This window comes from Lepeophtheirus salmonis, chromosome 2, assembly GCF_016086655.4.
Source record: "Lepeophtheirus salmonis chromosome 2, UVic_Lsal_1.4, whole genome shotgun sequence".
Classification (NCBI taxonomy): Eukaryota; Metazoa; Arthropoda; class Copepoda; order Siphonostomatoida; family Caligidae; genus Lepeophtheirus; species Lepeophtheirus salmonis.
Genome location: NC_052132.2, coordinates 37,850,542 through 37,875,748, shown reverse-complemented (window position 1 = coordinate 37,875,748; position 25,207 = coordinate 37,850,542). Strand labels below are relative to the sequence as shown.

At 29.0% G+C, this 25,207-nt stretch overlaps 1 protein-coding gene across 1 annotated transcript; it reads right to left on the bottom strand.

The window, feature by feature from the left end:
• Positions 1-12,754: 12,754 nt before the first annotated feature.
• LOC121113798 (uncharacterized) lies at positions 12,755-25,082 on the bottom strand. Its single transcript, XM_040707660.2, has 3 exons — positions 24,879-25,082; positions 16,004-16,167; positions 12,755-13,511 (listed from the first exon to the last, which is right to left on the bottom strand). Exons 1-3 carry the CDS (start codon positions 24,937-24,939, stop codon positions 12,957-12,959), a joined length of 780 nt encoding a protein of 259 aa, XP_040563594.1. The 5' UTR covers positions 24,940-25,082; the 3' UTR covers positions 12,755-12,956.
• Positions 25,083-25,207: the final 125 nt, after the last annotated feature.

Sequence of the window (25,207 nt, the reverse complement as noted above, 5' to 3'; positions counted from 1 at the left end):
CAATCCACACCAAATAGTAATTTTTTGGGGATGTAATGGCGCCTCATGAATCACGTGTGGGTTTTTTCCGGCCCAATAGCGCATATTTTGCTTGTTAACAAAGCCATTGAGCCAAAAATGTGCCTCATCGCTGAAGATGATTTTACGTTGAAAATCAGGATCATTTTCGAATTTTCCTTCAGCCCATTTTACGAATTCCCGACGTTTGAAGTGGTCAAGCGGCTTCAGTTCTTGTGTCAACTTGATCTTATACGGGTGTAGGCCAAGATCTTTTCGCAAAATTTGCCACAACGATGTCACAGATGTCCAACGATTGAGAACAGCGCGTAAGAGACAAATTTGGGTCATCTTGAATTGATGCGCTTGCGGCAGCAATATTTTTTACACTTCATGCATTTCTTTGTCTCACTGGCACAGGAACATTATGTAGCGTGGATGTGGACTCAATTTTTTTCACCAAACGTTGAATTGTAGTTTTTGCAGGTCGATTACGTTGACTATAAATTGGCGTTAACGCTCTTAAAGTTTGGATCAAAGACTCGCCACTTTTGTAATAAATTTTAATAATTTTCAAGCGTTGCTCGAGTGTGTACTACTCCATGATAAAACTACAATTATTTTTGAGCACAGCTGTCAAAGAAGCAATAACAAATATGACGTCGTTTTCGAAACCTATTAACGTAAAATGTGAGCGTCCCTATTGAAAACCCCTTTATATAATTGTCCTATAATGAGGGTCTTTTTTATTAGCTTCGTGAAATTTATTGAAGTGAAATATTTTTTAGTTCATATGATCTTAATTTTGGCATCCTTAGGTGTCAAATAGTATATATAACCTTTTAAATGTAACGATGGTGCCGGAATCAATTCCAGAGTGGTGACCAGTTTCATAGAAACATATATTGATTACAACGAAAATAAGGCAAGTTTTGATTGTAATTAAAAAGGGTAATAATGACTCCCTCCATTCCGGTTCTCATGATTTATGGTCTATGGCTGTTATTCCCAACAACCTTTTCATTACTGTGGAGCCCTTAGGGGTATTTTTTTTTGAAAGGGAGTAACTAACTTTGCCCGAATATTCTTATTTCTCATAACATTTTTTTTAGAAAATAAATTGGGGATCCCTGATCTATATGATAAGTAGAGGTTTGATTTGTGACAGAGCTTTAAGAAAAGGCAGGAGCGAGACATGTGGTATTACTGAATTAAAAAATTTGTTAATATCAGCTGCTGGTTATATGGTTTGAGGGGCGAAAACGTATTGCTGCTAAAAGAAGAGAACCAATTTATTCAGGAAAATATTATAATTATATTTAAATTGATTGTATTATGCATTTTGAAGTTAATTCACACAAAAGATAGGCTTTATTTAGGGGAAGATGTTAACAAACCCAGAAAGTGTATACGGATCAACCGTACTATACTTAGTTTTCTTTATGCACATCCGCTCTTTAGGTATAAGTCACCATATTTTAGTTTGTAAGAAATATGACATGTCACGAATCAGAAGTTTAGAATAGGGAGGTCATACATAGGTGGAGGGAGTATAATTTTTTTTGGAGGGGCATTCAAATTTTACCCAAATATTTCTGACTCCCCTTTTTGAAAACATATTTCTTGATGTCCTTTAAAAAAATCATCAAGAAATTACCTTTCTTGAAAAATAACATAACTTGACATCCTTTTTTAAAGGAAAATCATTAAAAATGACATCAATAATCAACATGGCAACACTAATAATTTGAAGAATGTTTTGGAAAAAAGCAACTAACCAGTCATAAAGATCTTTAGATCAGCTATCAACAGCTGTGTTGATGGAAGAAAGAAAATAAAAAGAACAAATACAAGAATGACTCTAACGTCAATCTTAATTTTACTCTGTGCCTGATTTGTACATACAATTATAACTCCCCAACAAATCATCAAGATTACTCTCCGTCTTCTATAAGCACACGCTAATATTCCATCCAGTTTCGTATATATCAATGATATGTAGTAGAAAAGGAAGTTAACTCCTCAGGAGTTAAATTATAATGTCAACAGCTTCGGATAAGAAAATTCACTCTTCTGGTCGCCAACTTTAAAAAAAGGTAGAGTTAAAAAATGCAATCAATTAGCATCATGAATATGGATTGTTGCCCATCACTGTTTCCCATGTCTATGGGAAAGGGGTTAATATTTTGACATCAATATAATTTAAGAATATCTGAAAAATTAATAAATTTTAATTCTAGTTTATTTTGGATCTTGTTTTTTTAATTTATATATTTTTTGACTTACATTTTATGTAGAATGAACATTTATTTAAGCCACTACAAACCTTATAACAAAATCCACAGACGCTCCGAAGATGGAACAAAAAGAAGAAATGTCCTTTGGAAAGAGGAAGATTGGTCAGTTTAGATATAATAGTATCAATCAAATGAATATAGTTCCATAGCCAAGGAAAGTCCGTGATATCTGGAAAAAATCAAACTAATAGGTCGTGAAAATATCTATGAAACATTGGCTGGATTTTTACAATTAATACTTTTTAAAATAGATTAGAGTCCAGAAATATAGGTTAATTATGGAAAGAAATTCATTACTAATATATTAACTACACAAAATAAATGTAAATGTTTAATGATATAATATCCTTTTTTGTTTTTAAATACATACTAAGATACATTTTTGATTAATGTAAAGGTTATATATGGCGTTATCCTACTAAGATTTAAATTTACATATCATTAATTTTCCACTTCTTTTTCCCCTATTTGTCCTCAAAATGTTGATTGGTTAATTTCAAATTAGTTTTTGTTCAGCGGTGATCAATTCCCAACAGTTTTTCGGGGATAATTCCATAGTTGAAAGGAAAGGTGTTTAATGACCAATTAAATTTTGGTCTCTTTTTTCTGTTTATTTTTAAATAAAAGTTGTGAAAGATAAAGGTAACGACTTTTATGTTTGTCTTGTCATTAATCGTACATCCAAATTAAAGGTTATAATAATTTACAATTTTTCTTAATAAAAAAGAAACAAGGGCTCTACAAGAAACCGAATTTTACAAAATGTCCTTGTTTAATTTTGATAAGTTTGACGTCACGTGCATGTCTACTAGTTACTGTTTTGATATTTTATTTTAAAACTGGTGGGATAAACATGCTATTAATGATTCTTGAAAGTATTGCTGCATTCGAGTTAGACATTAACTGGTATCAGAATAGATTTCAATTTGATATTATTTAAAATTAATTTTCCATCCCATATTTTAAAAATGATTAAATGTGCCCGTATCCCTTACAACATTTGCTTTGTTGAGCCACAATTGAGTTGTTTCGTTTGCCAACAGTCAATCGAACCTTAAATTTGTATCTCGAATCTTACATTACTTGAAAGATCAAAGTATATCACGACTACATTAAATTTATTCAGACTATGAAACAATTGCCCACTAAACCTAATATTATTGTAGAATGGCTTTTGGAATCACTTATTCTATTTTTTGCCTTAATTAATAAAGCCCTATTATCGGCTATAATAATAAAATTTGATAGCATAATTAGACATTGTCAACTCGAGAGTGATATAAAATTCATTTTCTTTAATCACATATTCGCTATTAAATTAAATAGATCCTTTCATTGTTCATTATTTAATCAAAGAAATCCTAATAATGATCTTTGTTGCATGGATTTTTTTATTACTTACGCTATTCGTTAGACTATTGTATAAGTAAAGGCATTATTTATTAGTGAGAATTATAATCTAAGCAATAAATACCTTTTGTTATTTTTTTTCTTCAAAATGTTTGGAAGAAATAGTCCAAAACTATTCTTTTTGATAAAAAATGAAAAAATATCAAGGTTGAGCTAGCTGTATTGATCTATTCTGAGGGGCTGCGCATAGCATAGGGATCTTAAAGTTGATAAATTTCATCATTTTTGGAAAAAATAGAATCCTTACCATAAAACAGTCAGAATAAGATAAAATAGAGCAATTCATAATAAATAGTTGTTTTAGTTGAAGAAAAAATCTTTCAATAGTTTTAAAATACTAATCCCCTTAAAAACCATTTTTTACAAAAAAATATGCTAAATAAATAAGTGTTGTACCACGATTTTTTTGTTATTTTGTCCGTTATGTTTATCTTAACATCTATTGTTTTTTTTAAAAAAAAGATGTTTGCAATGTGAAAAAGTGCATATTTAAAAAATATATTATTTTTTTCAATCCCTTTGTACATATTAGACTTGGACAAATTTTGAGGTCTTTCAGCCCATTTTTGCAAGGCATGAAAAATTTGGATTTCCAGATCAAAATCGGCCATTTATAGAGCTTTTGTACCGTGTTAAATGTAGGCTAAAAATATTATGCACCTTGTTTGTTATAATTTCAGGAGTCTAAGATGTGCTCAATGATTCCTTGTTTTATCCAAAATTTCGTTCCTCCTTTTTGTTCAACAACTGTCAATTCAAGTAAAAGTTAAATTTTACTACGTTATGTTTGATAAAACAGAGAAATTACAAATCATTGATCACATCTTAGACCCTCCAAACTATTAAAAACAAGGTACATAATATTTTCATTAATAAATCAATTACTAAAAATATTAAAGACTAATTTTTCCTTATATCATAATATTTTGGACCCTGCAAAAGTACTAAAATTGGATACTTTCAACCCAAAAATCCTTTTTTCCCCATTAAAATGGCCTGTACCACAGCAAAAGGTCCTAAAAGGCACCAATCCTTTTCAAAGTCAGATTTTTTAAGTATTCGAGAAAAAATCTATTTGCAAAGAAATTAACCATAATAACCCAAAAACGGAACAGTCTAGTACATATCGTATAACGTCATTATCTCTAATGTGTCTCTCGACCTTTCATGTAAATATAAAAAGCCCCAAAATCAGTTGGTATTCGTTAATCAATTCTTCCCAACTATGGAATTATTATTCAATGATTGTTTGAAATTGTTCACAGCCTAACAAGAGCTAATTCTATTTCAACCAATCAACGTTCAACCCCCTGATTGGGAGAAACGAAGTATGTATATCGAAGGCTAACGATCACATACAATGTAAGTTTTTGTGTTTCTGTAATGATATATAATGATTGTGTAGTCATATTTATTTGAACAATATCATTTGATTATTGGTCCTGTATTTTTAATTTAATTAATATAATCAATATAAATTAATTACCTACTTATTTAAAACAAATACAGACCTAGTCCTTAATCATAATAGTTATTTTCATTACATTATAACAAACACTTTATATCATTGTTTAATAACTCATATCCTAAGGCAATTTAGGTCTCTCTCCATCCCAAAACCAATTTAAGATAAGTATAACTATTTAGACCAAGTAATTACATTCTTGCACTGTCTGTTAATTAAAATAAGATGAATTACAATCAATCAGAAGGGTATAATACGTACTTTTAAAAGTACTTGTATTGATGTACTCTTTGTATTTTTAATTTTGAGGCGCTGATCCTTCATTTGTTTTTCAAAAAATTCTAGTCTAAAATCAATTAGGTTTCATTTACATTATTCAGGGTGACACCATAAAATCTGGATACAATTTAAAGCTATGTAGCACCCAAACTACAAATTTTAAGAAGGCATAATGTTGTTTAATGTTGAAGTTGGGCGTGTGTTTGGATACATAAAAATGTCCAGTACATTTGTTCACAAAAACAATGGATTAAGTCAAACAAGATGCAGTTTACCAATTGACTTACGCTCACTTTGTATATATATATATATAGATCGGATATAAGAAAAATCCAGATTTACTCTACTTTTCATTAGAAAAATAACAGTCTCCCTTATCCGGATTTGACTGTATATATACTGGGTGGTTCATTGAAATTTGATCACTTACTAATTCAATGATTAATTAAGGTTGATTCCTTGAATTTATATGTCGATAAATTGAAGCATTACCAATTAGTTACAATAGAAAACAAACCTGAGCTCTCTAGCTTACGTACTAGTTGAGAAAATTACATTTGAACGTGATCGACGAATTTCCATTCGCTCACTGCAAGCATTTGGGCGTTTCCAGGACGACCGTCTAAGTTCTCTTCAAGTCCGAAACGTTGGAGAAGAAGAAGGATTTCTCAGAATTTCACACTAAACTGTCGAGAGAGTTATCAAAAAAGGTGGAGGGAAGGAGCCTTTGATGGTGGCGAGGCCATTTTTGACTGATTACATCACCCTCGACTACACTTTTAAAGGTATGTTGAGGTGAAGGACTTCAATGTCCTTCATCAAAACACCAAAGCCCTCAAAGCCACTTTCAGCTAGCACTGTGACGCCATGACAGAGGACTACATACACAGGGATGTAAGGCCTTCTTCTGCCAACTGGAACCCAATATTACCACTAAGGACAGCTACATTAATTATTAAAAGAACCCAGCTACACATCTATTTATAGTATTAATTTTGGTGAAATTCTATTGTTAATTAATAAATTATATCTTGTTGAAGTTTTAAGTTGAAAGTGTTCAGATTTTAAGGGTCCACTCGGTATATGTCGTGTACAAGTGGGGATGTCTGTAGAAGCTGTAACTTGTATAAGTAGACATTACAAGTTGTAATTTTTTAGGTATCATCCATCACTTTAGTTACAAGCTATATGTACATTGATGCCAATAAACAATATTTTTACAAGTAATGTAACTGTGTGCATTTTTACATTATTGCGTGCCACAAAAGTACTTATAAATGATTAATTTCTAATATAAAAAAAGTCGTAATTTATTTATTTATGGACCGTTCATTGAATATTTAATTGTTGTCCTTAGGAGGTGTGGCCCCAAAATCCCTCTACCTGTTTAAAAACCCTTACTGCACCACTAGTAGCATGTTCAATTTTTTTGTGTATAACCAATAGATAATTTATAATTAAACTTATGAATATAGCACTCTGTATGTATGTATATTATATATATAGTAAGAATTGACAAGTAAGTCGGTGAGCCTATTAAATTGTCCGAATATAGGTAGTTTATCCAATAAATAAGATCCAATATTTAAAAAAACAAAAACAAACATAAGATTCAAATTTTTTAATTTCTTAACTATTGAAAATCAAATGTGGCTAATGTGGACTTTCTTGAAGTTATTTCATCGTTAATTTTATTATTTGTTTATTTACTAATATTATTATTTGACTAAACAAGAAATTATATAATTTATTTTATAAATTATATTCTGTAAATATATTATTGAATAAGGGATCTTGTTATTTTTGGGGTCATTCACATATATTTCTCTTTATAGATCTGAGTGGATCAATGGGTATGTTGCAATATTGTATTTATTAGTTAATGTAACATATATTTAAAAAAAAATGATATTTCATGGGAAAAGTTATAACTTAATAAAGAAAAAAAAACACCCCATTTTTTGAAATCAAATATACACACATAAAAAATGTTTCAGATTAGATGTGTCGTTTTCCATTCGCTCAGTTAATCAAACGATAAGTGTTCCATTCACATCGAACTTCTCCTTTACTCTTTAGGTTCTTTTGAGGAGTCTTCCAGACCAATAGGTATACAAGAGTCCTTATTTCACCATTAATTAAAATTTTTGACCCAGACTATAAATGAAATTTAAGGTATGTGGCATTACTTTTAACCCTCATTTATTAAAAAAAATTGATAAATCATATTTATGGCCAGATTAAAACTGAATGCTCAATTTCAATTTCCCAAGAAGAAAAATTAGTAGATGAAATTTCTCAAAATCTTTGCTACGGTAATAAGAATCATTATGCAATTTTCAAAATGGCCTTCCTAACGTTTTTGTTTGATTATTTTTACTAGGATCTCAAATGTTATTTGAAGGGGAAAAATTGGCCAATTAATTGGTTATAAGTTTTTAAACCCTTTAAGTATCGTTATTGGACAAGAAATCAATATCAACAGAGTCTTAATATGTAAAATACATATGTTTACTTAAATTGTCGTAAATTATTATTAATTGTCTCTGAAGGAGAGTGAGGATACATGTTATAAAAAATCATTAATTTTTTTAGAATGACATAAGTTTCACAATTTATAAGATAACTAAACGCTTACGCTAAGACAAATAATTCCAGAGTATTTTTGATGTAGTACAACAATTAATAGCCATTTATTGGTGTTTTGGAAACTAACCAAAAGTAGGATACTTGATACACCAGGAGGAGACATGGTACAGGGCAGAATTAGACATTTTACAACAGTAGGAAACATGTACAAACTCACATTGGTTATATTCAAGCATTTATTTTACTTTTTATTACAGTTTGTCAGCATAAAGTAAATACTTCAAAATAAATTAATTAAATACATATATTTAATATTATTACATATATAAGATAAACAAATAAAACATAGCTAATAATAAAATTAAAAAAACATATTTGTTTTACTACTTACTGTGATTGATAATTAAAGTATAACATGAAATTACAAAAAAAAATAAACATAATTAAATATAATATATTTAATATATATAATTACAAATAGGGCGTAACAAGTCTCCTTCATAGTATTGGAATCAGAATAGATGATTTGAAATTAATATTGAAACTAATAATATATTACAAGCAAGTTAATTAATTGAACAATATGCTAGACTATGACATTTAATAAAATAAAATTTAAATCTAATGTTTTATAATAGAAATATATCTCAAAAAACAGTACCCTAAAATTTTTACTTTTTGTCTAAAATATTTCAATGTCGAAATTCTCTATAACTGTAAGCATTAGGCATCCCGGGTTTTATCTTGATTTGATAATTAAAAGAAGACATTCAGTTGTATAAGAATAGTGTGGATTGATAACTTTACATTTTAAAGTAATTGAGTGTAACAGTCCTCCGTAACAAGTAAAACCCTTTAGATTGTTAATATTTGAAAGTTTTTTAAAGAAAATTTAATTAGTAAATATTTGAAAGTTTTTTCTTTGAAATTATTTATCAAAAATTTGGCTTTCCGTGAATTGCTATATATTTTATGAAATTGCTATGAATTTTTATTATTTAAAAAAATTATATTTAAGCTTTGATCTTTGAATTTTTTTTTCAAAAACTTAATTTTTAGAAAACAATAGATGTTTGAATTTTTTAGAAAAATTATTTTTTTTTGTGAACAACTATCGATTTTTGAAAATATTTTAACTTTAATTTTGGGATTTTTTTCCAAAATATGATATTTAAACTTTAATTTTTTTTGAAAAAATTTAGATTTATTCTAAGCAGCTGTGGATTTTGGAATTTTTGTTCAACATAAATGAATTAAATTCTAGTTCCATCTGTTAATTAAGGATACAGCAAAGACAATTACCAGCTTAAAAACCTCCCAAATGTATTTAGGGCCCTTTCAAATACTTCAAAATGAACCTCGGGCCCATGGGCGGATTAAAGCTTCGGCAGAGACACCAATCGGGTTAAAAACCACCGCCAACAGTTCATAAAACATATCGGCCACTCCAAATACTTGAAAAGGAGCTTTGGGTCAATGTTTTTATCTTGCTTGGTGTTTTTGACATAGCTTTAATTAACCGCATGGCCCAGAGTTTATTTTGAAGTATTTGGTGGCGATCTAAATGATTTTTGAAGTGTTGGCGGTGGTTTTTAGCCAGTTTGGTGTCTTTGTCGTAGACTTTATCATGCCATGGCTTGGAGTTGTTTTTGACGTTATGGAGGGAATCTAAATGCTGTAAAATTTCCCAATGACAATTTTCTACTGAGGCAATTTTCCTAGAATCCCTTTAACTGATCCAAGTATGTCGATAAATTATCAGGCTATATGTAAATATGATATACAAAAATTAATTGAACATTTCTCCTTTACCTCATTTTGTTCAAGATTTTTTGTGTTTTAACTTACCACATAAATTCAATTTATTGATGTCGTTTTTTCACACTGAAAAAGCTTGGGATTTATGGAGAGTTTCACAGGTTGTTGTTATCGGTAAATTTTACATACGGTAATTAGATTTAAAGTCCTATTAATATACATAGATGCATATCTCGAGAAAACTGGAAAAATATGTATAAATGAACCATCATAAAAATATGAAGCAGACCATCAAATTGAAAACCACATTTTACTCACTCTTCAAAATGTAATAAATTCATTGACATAGAAGACTCATTTCTAGCAATTAATGAACCTAAATCTCTGTATTTCAAAAGTGAAATCAAAGTGTTAAATTACATAAAAGTGTATAAATGTAAATTATGTATATTTATTTATCGTTCAATAGGTGGATTCATGAATCGTTATTAATTAGAATGAGAACTATACATAAACTATTTGACCACTTAAAAATTTGTTTTAAAGAAAATAAACGGAGTAGACATCCTGAAAATTGAATTCCTAATCAATGGTGGGAGAAAGTTCTTATACTGCAAGTTCAAGTCGAGTTTCAAGTATTTGCACACATGTCAATGCCAAATCCAAGTCTTTGGATATTTGTATCAAGTCCAGTTTGTGTCCATTGATTAATTTTTTTGGAACTCATTTCAAGTCCATAATCATATGAAAGGGTGGAAGGTGTTAAGGCTTTGTTTGAATTAAGTAAGAAAATAGCTTTTGAGTTCAAGTGGATCGATCGTGAGTCTAAACTTTCGAGTCTAAGTCAAGTCTCGAGTTTTTGGTTGTGAGATCAAGTGGAGTCACAGGTATTACAAGTCGTCAGTGAGCCTGAGACAAAGAAACTAAAAGCAGTGTCTTGAAGCCGTTGCAAGAATATATGCCTGATGTATATTTTACAATAAAATAATTCGCATAAAAGAAACAAAGTAAAAAATCCGCATAAATTCATCTTTTCTTCCTTTTTTTTTGGTATAAACTAGATAAATTCCCAAGAGGATTGTTCCTTTTTATTGGTACAAATCGTAAGTTGGCGCCAACCTTTTTGTTTTGTATGTTTCTTTTTAAATTACTTTCAAAAGATGTTGCTTAATCAATATGAATACATATTATGAGTGCACCGAAAATCACTTTGACGTTCCTTTAAAGATAAAGTAAAAATCTCAGATAATTTGTCAAAAACAATATCTAATCAAACACTCATAGCCTCGAAATAAGGAGTTATTTACATAAGCATTCAAAAAATTGCGGTTTTTATATATTCCATATATAAGAAAAATCCGGATATAGTCAACTTTTCATCTGAAAAATAGCCGTTGTAATAGGTAATTGTGCCTTTACTCGAACTTAAACTCCTCTTGACTCAATATTGAATAGTTATAAATATTTCGAAAGCAACACTAGTTTTATCCATCGCTCAATAATAAATGAAATGATAAACGTGTATTTGCTATCGAATCAAGAACATTTTTTGTTGTTTTACTCAAAGTCTCAAACACCACAAGAATATTATTCAAAGAAAGTAAACTGTAAATTAACATATATAGTAGTTTCGTTTGGAATTTCCCAAAGAGCAATACGCATAAGGTAAATATATACTTACATACTTAATATGAATATGCGTATGTATTATAATTTCATAGGATTATTTAAAGCATTGTCTAAGACTATGATATATGTATTATAATTTGATTGACCAATCATATTACGTACCTACATATATGGAAGAGGTTGATCCTTAAAAGTGGGATTACTACTTAAGGAGCGATCGAAGGAATTTTGATTATATATCCATAGAAGAATAAATATAAAGAAACGACAAGTTATTTTTTATGGCAGTTTGGCAATGTAAGACAGACGTCTTTTTGAATATATAAACTTTAGGTAGAAGAACGCATCTGCTGTAAAAAAGATTCGGTAGGGATGTCTTTAGTTTGATGAACAAGTTTTTCAACCTTAAACATACTCATTTTTTTATATATCTGCTGAGTTAATTGAATGGATAAAATAGGAGCAAACAGGGCAAGAGATTTGTAGCATCTCTTTGAAAATTTGATGATGACTCCCCAGGTGATGAGTTGAAACGACTCGGAGTTGGAGAGACTCCATACTTGGTAAGGATTAGAATATGAAGAGAGAAATTAACCTATGAGTTGGTAAACTGAAGAATGAATTGTCTTTTTCTCAGCTGTTCTCATTTTTTTAAAACTCATGAGTAGTGAACCTCCTTTTCTACTACATTCAATTATATTCCAAACCTGATTGATTATTCGTGTGTACTCATAAAAGACGTAGCGTAATACTGAGGATTTGTTGCAGAATATAATTTTAAGCCCTTCTTGGACTCAGGGTAGAATTAAGGGTCGACATTGGAGTCATTCTTGCCCATGTCCTTGTTTAAATTGAGTTATCATAGATATCCGCCGGTGACGTCATGGTCAATTTTTTTTTATCATCATTGATCCAATGTATATAAAAATAATAAATAGTTCGATTAGGCCTAAATTCAGGATAATGGCAAATTCTTATTGTGTATGTATAAAAGATAAATAAAAGTTTACGAAACTGATTCCATTGGTAAACTTAGGTACTTTACTTTAATATTAGTCATAATGATGCCTGGTAGAGGGTGTTTTAAATTTGTGAAGCTTTTCAACGACCAATAACAGTAATGGAACGGGACTTGGGGAGAGACCAATTTTATAGACCGATACAACGCTTATTAACAAGAATTTGTCTGTATTAATGTTTTATTTTTTAATTTTAAAAACTTCAAAGCTTTTATCCCTCCTTACAAATACCAATAGTGATCACCTGTCCTCTTGGTCACACTAATATTATGGATCTACCATATATGGAGGAAGAAATCAAAAACAAAAAGTATGAATTATATTTTTATTATGTAAGTTGACCTTATATTTCAATACATAAATACATATTAAAAGCTAAATTTTCATTATAAAATAAATACCTTGGTGCATACAAGATTGAATAGTTAATAAATATGGCAAGAATTAGTAAAGTTTCATGCAGTTGTACTTATATAATTTAGATACAAAAACACAGAGCACAAAATGCATTAATTATCCTTTAAATATTTTCAATTTGATCAAATTAGAAGATAATGGCCGATATTTCCTAGGATTTTTGTTAGATAGTGTCCAATTTTGAGTTGACAGCTGTTTTGGACTGGCTTCTCTCAACTTTGTTACGTTTTGAGGAGTAAAGATTCGTAGAGAGTTCAAACTGAATTTCCCCATGGGTATCACTTTAGAAAGTGTAAGGGGCTTCTGGGACATTGGATCAGGCGATCTTGCTTCTTTGATTTGTGCATATGCAGGAAGGGTTGTATATACAATGGAGACTGTAGTTGACACAACGGTTGATGGAAGGGGTGAGGACGTGGTGTTTCTTGGATCGTTTGCTCTGTTGAACCGCTGAGTTGTAGAGCTCAATAGTTCTTGCCTTTTACTCTCAGAGTATTTTTTGGTGATGAATTGGTTGTTTATATCCTTTAATGGATTTTTGCCTTTGGGATGCCATGTGTAGATTCGGGTGAGATACGGTTTTCTCTCTCCACTGGCTTCATTTATACATTCTGGTCGAATACGACGTACTCGAAAAGGCCAATCACAATTCTAAAATACAATTCGTATATTATATATATGTTTAAACATATTAGTTTTATTTTATTTAATTAAATAGAAGATAGACACTGAGGTGTTAGTAATTAGCGGAGGGATTGAGAGAATATCTTTTATAGACAGGATTTTAGCTAGGGTTTGGTATATAAAATTATTTCTCCTAAGTCTTGAGTGTAAAAAAAAGCTGAATAATTTGAATGTAGGTTGATTTTTATTGATCAGATTTCTAGCCATATTACAATGCTTTCATCGGTTCTAAATATCCAGAGTGCGGCAACATAACTTCCTTTTTTAATAATGCGTGACAATCAGGCTGTAAAAGTAATGCCGGAGTGGGCGTGGTTACATTTGTAGAGGCAAGATTATAAAATTTTCTTGAGAATACAGTCAATCGCTATCATGCGTTGGAGTAGTGAGGAATATGCTGTTTCCGACGGTAAACGCATATTCCTCACTAGACTAGAGAGCTAAAAATGATGCTGCCATATTTGGTGATGTGCATTTTTTTTAAATTGGGTTTGTTGGTCAAAATTGGGTAATTAGAACTGGAGAAATAGAAAAAAATTATAACTCTTCGGAATTGTCAATTACTAATAAAAAAATAAATAATTTATCAAACACAACTATAAAATAAGATATATTGCCAATTAAATTTTCCATTCTTTTGTAGAAAATTATTGTTCTTCTAAATGCCTCTCAATAAAAAGTTATTTAAAGAGAAATGAGTATTGTATGAGTAATAGCGCACGTCACCTGTCTGATATGATTTGTAAACCTATGTTGAAGAAAATTTTAAATGTGTACTATTATTATGAAACAAAAAGCAAAAATTCACCGATTTATAAAACTTGTTTAATTGGCTATTGGAAAAAAGGAAATTACACCATGTGTACATGGTTCTAAATTAAGTCTTTTTTTTTTTAATTGTCAAACTAAAGTAAGGCATTTTACTTCAATTTTGAATTATTTTGTTCGAGTAGAGAGTTTAAAGTCCAATCCAGTTTGGTTTATTTTCTAGAAAAACTTAAAAATGGTTCATTTATTATACCAAAACAGTGATGAAATATCTAAGTGAGGTTCTAGTTTTTTTTTTTGGCTGATAGGGATATAGGCGGTCAATCAACACAAGACTAAGCTAAAATTATTATTCTCAAAATTGAATGAGGATTGCATTTGTATTCTTTGACAACAAAGGATCGTCAATTTTTATCAATAAAACATTCTGAGGTGCTCCAAATTTGACATGGAGTAGACAAAAATTCAATGGCACAATGAAAGAAGTTGGCATATTTTATTTGAAAGGCCGTATTTCCTAATCAATTTAAGTCTCTAAGCTACATATATTTAACATCCTTGAATATTTCAACTCGTCCAAGAGATTTATATACATAGTCTATAATTGACCGAAATATGTCTAGGAAATAAAGTTTGTTTCTCTTTTTGTATATATATATATATCTGTTCAAGACTGTTGTTAACTTACTACATATGTGGGGGCGTTTGGTGTTGGTGGGCTAGAGGGGTTGTGAAAAAAATAAAGGTATATTTGTTTTTTACAATAAAAATATATTTTAAATTTAATTTAACTTTTCAATTTTTTTTTGCAAAAATTTAATTTTCAGTGATGGATTTGTAAAAAAAAATTTAATACTCTTAATTTTTTTCAAAAAATTATATAATTGAAATTTAATTTTTAAGCTTTTTTTCCAAAAAATTATATAATTGAAATTTAATTTTTAAGCTTTTTTTCCAAAAAAATTTAATTTTTGTAAATAGTGGTGGATTTTTGAAATATTTTTCTGGAAAAATTTAATTTCTTGAGAATAACTATGGATTTTTGAAATGCTTATAAAATAAATTATTTTTGAATTTTTTTTCCAAAAAATTTAATTTTTGAGTAAAGCCATAGATTTGGGAAATTTGTATCAGAAAAATTTAATTTTTGAGTAAAGCTATAGATTTGGGAAATTTGTATCAGAAAAATTTAATTTTTGAGAACAATTATAGATTATAGAAATTTGTCTAAAAAAATTTAATATTTTAAAATTTTTTTCAAAAAATGTAATATTGAAAATTTAAATTTTGAAAGTTTTTTAGTAGCTGTGAATTTTTTAAAAAATCGAAAAAAATAATTATTTTTAAACTTTTTTCAAAAATTTTAATTTTTTAGTGTCTTCAAAAAAAAAAAAAATTAATTTTTAAAAGTTTCTTCAAAAAGAAATTTTTTTTAATTTTTTTATTTATTTTCAAATAAATTCATAAAACCAATAAAAGTGTTGTTGCACTTTCAGTATTTATTCATGTTTTTAGTGCTCTAAGTAGTTTGTGGATGGGAGTTTGAGGTTCCAAAGTCTCTTAACAATATAGAAAACTGCATTTGTATTATATAAATTAGTAATTCTTAATTATTTATCTCCGACCTCTGGGTCTGACAAGCAAAATACGCCCCTGTAACTAACCCCTTTTAGAATTGAGCTCATACATACCTGAAGAAAGGGATCGAACATGAGAAAGGTTCCGCATGATTTCTTGACCATGAGTGCATATCCCGCATGCTCTACAGTTGTACAATGAAAGAAATCATGACAATTCATGCTATCTGCAATATGTGCATGACCATTTGGACATTCATTCATTCTCAAAACTCCCTCTGAAAAAGGAAAACATATACCGTTGATAACTTATTTACATAAAATGAAACATAGCAACATATGTTATAGGTAGCTAAGCAGACAAGTAAAACTACATATGTATTTTCGTTGTTGCTCTAATTTATTTGTATTTAATGGATAATTATACCTATGTCATGTACATTGTACGTACGTACCTCCTCGGCTTCAAATATTATACGTGTATTACTTATTGATTTTATTAAATGATATTGAATAAAATAAGGAACTTTCCCCCGTGTCTCTAATTGTTTTTTGACTCTATTTGTCCAAGAAATATATATCATGTATTATGGAAAAAGCACACTTTTTTCCCTGTCCTTTTTTTATTGACCAACTAAAGGTATTTTCGTAGAGTATTCATAATGGTTATTTCATGAAAGAGGAAATTGTATTAACTCTTAAAACACCATTGTATGGATTGAAAACTATTTTTTAAATTAGTTGATCACTTAAAAAGTTCTAATTCCCTGAGGTAAGATGATTATTCTTTCATTCTTGAGGAGAGAACGTCTAAGTTTGGTTGCTCATGAAAAACAGAGAGTAATACTATGCAACAAAATTCAGACCTTGGATTGCAAATGAGCCCTTTTCAACATTCATATGTACAATTCAAACCGTAAATCTCCCCAAAAATTTGGCCTCAGTGACATTTACATATTTTTGAAAAATGTGAGGATTTGATCCTAACACTCTCCTTCAGTATTGAGTATTCATTCTTGATTTGTCACATATAGGAATGACAATAAAAAATAAAGGATATGAATGACCTTGATTGCATGTTTATGTAAATAAAAGAAAAAATCTTCAACTTTTCCCACTCTATCAACCCCACGTCTACTACTTTTACCTAACTTACATATTTATTATGTCCCCTTTCTGCTTGGAAGAACCTTTAATCTTTTGATAATTGTTCAAAAGATTACGAAAATGGATTATATTGTTTGTCTTCTGACAGTGAGTAATGGTTAATTAGAATGTAATTCTTTGAAAGAGTATTTTTTTTTCTATAGGAGTTTATGTATGTTTGTAAAATTTACAATTGTAAGTTGGAAAATATCTTCTTTAAGCATTTAGCGTCTTAAAGGAATTTTAATTCTTATGCATTCCTCTACATACATATATTTATTCAAATAGATCAATGCCTGATTCATAACGCATTTGGTAAACAGATAAACAAGTGAGTATTTTGTATTATGAAAAAAGTATGGCCGTTAAATTAGGGTGACCCTCCATTCTTTTTCACGTTTGGTTTTTGTGTGACAAATTGCGAGTGTTTCAGAGTGATTGATTTAAAAAAAAAAACTATTAGCAATCAAAATTTTATCATTACAAATAAAAAAATCCAATGATTTTATTAATTTCAAAATACTAAACACATCTAATTATAAAATCAACAATGATCTGGACATTTGTTCTCTTTTTGGTAATTTTAAGTATGGTTAAATAATCACTAAATATGTAACTAAATACCAGTTGTGGTACAGGGCTGAATTTGTCAAGGAGAAGTCCGTGTGTCCCAGCACTGTGTTCAATTCTATGAAAGCTAGTGGGTCAAGCCCTTGCGCTTATTAGAGAAGGTCGAACGCGTCGGCCCGAATTGAATTTTATAGAGTATATTGGAAATTTTGCTGAATTTTTATCTGATTAGAAGACATTCCATATGAATCTAGTTATAATTCGGGCCAATAATCGGGTCAAGTGTAGATCTATCTTAAATTTGACCCGACTAATGTGAGTTTTGTTAACAAAGTACAGGTTTTCCCCTGAGTATTAAATACTCTTCAATGTATTTTTTATAGTGAAAACACTCGATTTGTGTCAGATTTATGGACTTTAAATGAACTCCAAATAATAATACCTGAGGACTAGAACTAGACTAGATGAAAATAATCAGGGACTTGTGAGACTTGAGACTCGTCTTGGACTAGTAGAATAAGTATTGGACTTTTTCTCATCTCCAGTTTAAGTTCTGTATGAAGGTCCCTCTAGTTCAACTCCAACACTACTTGTAGGTATGTACATTTAAGGGAGAGGACGGAATTAATCCAAAATATGTAGATAGACTAATCCATACTTTAACAAATTTCTCTTAATTAAATGGCATACTTTTTTATTACGTACTACTTATAATAGCCTGGGTATTTACATACATAAGTAAGTATGTTAATGACAACTTATTAGTTATAATAGTACAATAGAAACCTTCTTTTTTAGAGGATTAAAAGTATGATGAAATGATAAGAAGCTCAATATACTCTTAACGGTAAGAAGATTTAAACCCACTATCAAACTACTTATTTACTTAGCATTGAGAAGTATTTAAGTCCATAGGAATGAATTTTAAAGGATACTTTTATTATGTTATGTAATCATGGATTGTACTTTAATTTACAATACATATATATTCATTTGTCAACTTTCATTTTCTTGGACAGAGGGATTAATATTGTAGTAACAAAATGCTGCACCTCATGGAAAACTAACACTTATTTTATGTGCCTTCTAAAAGATGACCCATATAACTTATCATATCTTTGATAAGTGAGGATTTTTGGTTACATAGGGAATTTTCCCTATTAATTTGAGTCACCTTACTGTACTTTGGGTATTATGTCGTCCATTACTGTGTTGTATCATCAACAGCAAGAAGTGGATAAGAATAAAAATGACCTATATCCCACATAAGACAATTTGCCTATAGAAAATGATTTGATGATGCTGATAAAGCATTTTATCTATAATTATTTAAACGGTTAGTAGGTTTTCTTTCCCGTGATTTGTCAGAGTTTTACAGGTTCGGAAAATTATGTATTTAATTATATAAGTTTCATTCAATTATTATAACTACTATGTATATAAACATCCGCGTTGACTTTTAGACCGCGGGGCGAGTTGTGTATTTCTCAATTATTCAACCTCCAGCTCCACGTAAAATAGTTGTTTCATCACTTTTATTTAAGGATTTATTGCCGGTCGGATCGGGTGAGAAAAAATTCAACCCATGGATTATTTGTGGCAATGATACAAAATGAGAATATATGAGTAAGACTAGTTTAAAAAATATTCTTTCTTGTTAAAATATAAGGTGTATTAGAAAGAAATCCATTATCTTTAATGGACATTTTTATGGTCGATTTCCATTACTGTTCATCTCCTTGGCAATCAAAACAGTGCTTACATGACGGTCGGACTCGACGATTTCCATGATTTTATCCACATTCCACAACTGGCCTTCCAGAGCGTGTGGTATCTTAGACATAAAAGTTACTGGAACGGAATTGTCGAAACCAAAATTCTGCGTGATTAGCAGTTACAACATCAGGACCATAAACATTATTGATTTTTCACCCGCCTGGACTCTTGTTTGAAGAAAAACTGTAAAATATGGGGTGTTTTTTTTCTTCCTTTGACGTAAAACAATACTGAGTCAAACAATCAGAAAACTGTTAAACAGTTATTTAGCACATAATCTTATCTTTTTAACGCCACCCAGTGATTGCACTGATACAACGCGAGATACACATTACTAAAGCCATCTATTGGAAAAATAATGGATTTTTATTTACTTTATGTTTTTCAACTTCATACGAATCAACTTCATATGAATTCATGTAGGTGAAGAATTTTCATGGGGATTTTTCACATTAATAGATACAAATCGTAAGCTGGTGTGAACATGTTTGTCCTGTATGCCCCCTTTTGAATTTATTTTATAATGTTTTTTAGTCAATACATATTAGAGTGCTCCAAAAAATACACTTTTGCTGAAAGATAAGCTAAAAAAAAGGGACTGATCAAACATGGGTTGCCCCCTAATAGGGAGTTTCAAAACTTCTTATTTACATAAGTATCCTACAAATTTTGGGGGTTTTTATATACTTCATATATAAGAAAAATCCGGATATAGTCAACTTTTCATATGAAAAATAGCAGTTTCCTTTTTCCGAATTTGATTCTATAAATATTGTTCTAGAAAATATTAATTAAGACCGAATCGGACAAAAATCAATCTTAAATCGACTATCAACATTCACAAAGATATTAATAATAATTATGAAAAATTAATTATAAATATTAGTTATATTATCAATACATATCACCTTTTTTTTTAAATTATGGTCCCCCTTTCTTTTATTGTTGTATTAATTACATAATAACCTCGTTTCATATATCAATAGAAGTTGATTAAAAATCCGCAGAACTAAATAGCTAGTATATAAATTAAATCACCAATCAACAAAGGGAAAATTCAATTGACTTGTTAGTTAATATGAGGACATTTTCAAAGACATGAAACTTTAACTTCATTGTTCTCTTTGCCATAAATAATTTGCATAATTAGGAAATAATTAAAATTCATTATAAAATACTTAACATTCATTTGAGAAAAAATTGAAAGGATCTGCCAATTGGATAGGATGTAATTCTGATTATAACCACTAGTGTAGTTTGGTATATCAGTAGTTTTGTAGCAGTATAAAAGTACTGACGCATTTAAAACTGATATTGGGACTGATACTTGTAGACTGATGACATAATCCCTTAATTTTTTTAACACTCTAAACAATATTTTCACATATTAAAAACAAACAACCAAGAACCAATAAAATTCTTTTAGTAAACAGTTATCAAACTTTTTGAAATCCCTCAAACAAAAATTCTATGGACACCGCTAAAATTGTATGTCTATTACTCCTAATGAAATTTTGTTTTGTATTTTTAGTACAATAAGTATCGGTAAGTATCGAAATACATATATCTATATTGGTACCGGATCTGGTACAAAAATATTGGTATTAAGACAACATTAATATCCCCAATTATTTTGTATATCTACAGGAGCGTCCACAAGGATGGGCTGGAGGGGCTTTGGCTCTCGACAAATTGCTTTTTATTAGAAAATTAAGTATTTGAAAATTTAATTTTTCAATTTAATATTTGTATTATTTTTTCATAAAATTTAATTTTTGTAAATAACTAGATATTTGAAATATTTTTTCCAAAAAATTAATTTATTTAAGTTTTTTCAAAAAAATCAATTTTTCAATTTAATATTTGTATTATTTTGAAGCTTTTTTCAAAAAATTTAATATTTGAAATTAATTTTTTGAATTATTTTTTTTTTTCAAAAAAATTTTTTTTTGTAAATAACTGTGTAATTTTTATTTTTAATTTGATATTTGATTTTTTTTCAAAAAATTTTTTTGTAAATAATTTTTTGAAATTTTTCAAAAATTTTATTTTTTTTTGAAATTTTTTTCCAATAATTTTTTTTTTTGTAAATTTTCAATTTTAATTTTTCTTTACTAAAAATTTGTATTTGATTTTTCTTTCAAAAAATGTAATAAATGAAATTTAACTTTTTAAATGTTTTTGCTAAATAAATCAATTTTTCAATTCTATAATCTCCTATAGGGTAGATAATTATGTATCATAATTAAAAGTTTGAAATTATTCTTCCATAGTTAAGGTTTTATTAAAGTACTTCATATATACAACATGGTATACCGCCAAGAAAGCCGAGAACGATTGAATATTTGACAATAAATAATGATCATTTAAATCAATGACCAAAGCTAAATAATATATTTCAAAATAAAAAATAAACATTGAAAAATAAGTTATTTCTTACTCACAGTGTTTTAAAAGAAAAAAAAACAATCGATATCTTGTTGAACTAATAACAGTAATTGTTATAAATTTGTGAAGGTTACTTTGATCATTTAAAGTTATTAATTACCGTTGGTACACGGAAGGCTATTCAAGCGTAAATGAAATCATTTATAGCATGTATGACGCATATTGTAGATAGAAGGATGTATCTTTAGGTATCCCGTTTTCCACGAAAGGATCGAGGTTTTTGAGCCTACAATAAATTTATTAAAGAAAAATATTCAACAGCAAATCTCATATTGAGTTATTTCATATTATAAGCTTCCTTTATGTAATTTATTTAATGAAAAGTTGAAAAAATATGATTGAAGGTTCACTTGAGACTATATTTTGATTAAAAAGAAGAGAAAAAGAGGACATATGTCTAGTGTTGGATCGGTCTACATATACTAAAAAGACTGATGTTTAATCAGTTCGCCCTTATTAATTTTTTCAGTACAAGGATGGATCTTTTATGGTAACTACAATAGCTAAAATGGCGTAGTTATAAACTACGCCATTTTAGTTGTTGATGTTTTATCAAAACCTTTTTCAAAAAGATGAGATACCTGAAATTTAAAGTAGAAGATTTGTGGTTGGAACTTATTATTCCAGCTATAATATATATTTTTTTTTTTTTCGTTTTTATATTCTTCAATCTTAGATAGGAGTGAAGAAAATAAAAAAGTAGTTAGAACCACTGGACCAAAGAACCAATTAATCGATACTTAGGATTGATCCAACACTACATGTGGCCCGATGATTGGATGATTTTAAGAGAAAACGAGGGTTGATATTTTGGCATTAATAAAATATTAAAATATCTAAAATCTTAGTAAATTTTGATTCATGTTTTTCTTAATAAAAAATTGTACTTTTGATTTTTCTTTGTTATTTATTTTACTTAAAATTTTAATCGAATAAAAATCGACCTAATCAAAAAAAATCTGCAGATTTGATGAATTCATAAAACAACACCATATCTATTTATAAATAAATAGATATTTAATCTTTCAATGTAGCTCATATATAGGATAAGATCCTTGAAACAAAATTATTATAATCTAAGTCGTTGGGTCCCGATCGGGACCCTTTGGAGCCATTATGCTACACTACATATTATGAAAATGTTAGAAATCATTTAGCAAAGTATTCCCCGAATTTTTTTATTTTTGTATATTTTTAAGCGCTTAGATTGTATCATTTTATTAACTTAAATCTACCTAGTAGGGCTTGTCCTAATAAACTTCTTAAAAGCCCAAAAACTACGGACATTATGTAAAAAGGGGCGTGCCCAGGAAAAGAGCGCGGTAATTGACCAATTTGGTTACCATTAGTTATGAGAAATATACAAATGAATATTAAACTATAAGCAAGGGCATCCGCATGATTATATTTGGGTGGTGGTGAGGGGACGGGGGGGTGTTATAATTTTTTATTTATAAAAAACTAAAAATTAAATTATTTGTAAAAAAATTTGAAAATCAAATTTTCCAGAAAATAAATTTGAAAAATTAAATTTTCCTGAAAATAAATTTAAAATATTATTTTTTTGCAAAAAATATTATATTTTTCGGAAAAAAATTTCAAATATTACATTTTTTGAAAAATTTTTGCAAAAATCCTTAACTATTCTCAAAAAATTTCAAATATAAAATTTTTTAGAAAAAAAAAGAAATCAAATTTCCTCCCGTTAATAATGAATTGTTTAGTGATTCCATTACTTTTTTATTTCTGTAATTCTAACATGGAGTAGAAGGGCTCTACAGGGTCCCGGTTGAGAACCACTGACCTAAATTATATCCTCTATAGGAGCAATAGAAGATAGAAGAATACGTATTTATTTCTAAATAAATATGGTCTTGTTTTGACCAAATAATAATATTATATCCTTTTAAATAATAACCTTTCTTCTAATCAAACCATAATCAATAGAGGTGTAACATGCATTCAAAGAAATTTATAAATATGTGGTCCGTCAAGACAAAAGCCAACCGACATGAGTCTTCCCATAATGATCTCTGGATTACATTTGTATTATCGTCAATTTGTATCAACAAACTATTCTGATTAACTCTGTGGTGGTTCATCGTCACAATGAAATAAATCTAGAAATTAATATATTCTATTTATTTGCAAGGATATATAGTCCCATATATAAAATGAAGGTTTTAAACTTTAGTTAAGAACCATGGGCGTCTTAACTCATCCCAAAAGTTTGAACACAAATTCTATATTTGACGTATAATTGTCTATTAAATATTGAGCGGTATATATAATGTAAAAAAATACACCTCTTCTTTTCTTGATGTTTGTTCCAAGATTGTTTAGTTTTCATTCTTCACATACTTTATCCTTTGAAGGAACTACTTTTTATTTGTATACAATATAGGACATACAAAGAAAAGATCCACCTCAATAAACCGTTGATACAAACAAAATTCCTTGTAAAAAATCAAATTCCTCAAAAGTATACTTCGAAAAAGAAGAAGAAAAAAAAACATTTTTGGACTTAATGGTCAAAAAAGTCAAAAGAATCTTTTATATAAAAGAAACCATCACTCTTTAAACATGAATTAAAAGGATCATCAATTAAAATCAACGTTTGGCAAAAGGGAAGCCCTTGGTTTGCCATGTACCTACATGGAGCTACTCAAATCCTTTTTGATAAAAAAAGAAATGATGTTAAATAAGGGGGTGGAATTATCTATGAAGAAGGGAATAATATATGGAATAAGGGGTTGGATCAAAAATATAAAGTGTACTAGTAATAATACTCTTTAGAATTTCTTTTCTCAAATAAATCTCAATTTCTTGGCAAAGACCTATGCTTTGATATAAAAAGTTTCCCATGAGGCTACAAGAGAGAAACTCAATTTCGTAAGAACAAAAACATGCTTTGAACTAAATTTTTCATATAAAACATCGATGCATATGTAAGACATTCCTCTTGCAAATACAAATGACAACATGCAAATTTTTGGTTTAACAATGACGTAATAATTATCTATTCTAAATATGTAAAAATATAACTAACCTGAGCCCGAGGAGCAAGTCCTAATAATGGAAAAAATAAGGAAAAGTATGGGAATATTCATAATATATTCTTGTCAAATATTAATTATTATTGTACTATAATAAATAATAGTTAAAATGATGTATCACGTCACAAACAAACAGATTCAAAGTAGGTAGAGAGAGAATTGTATCAAGTTTACTTCATGAATATCGGGACATGAGTAAAATGAAACAAAATCAGAATATCATCATGCTTTTCAAGTTTTGTTTGGGAAAATAATACATGTATTTTCTTACGCACACTTTACACACTATGTGAGTTACAACTTATGTATGTATAGTATGGAG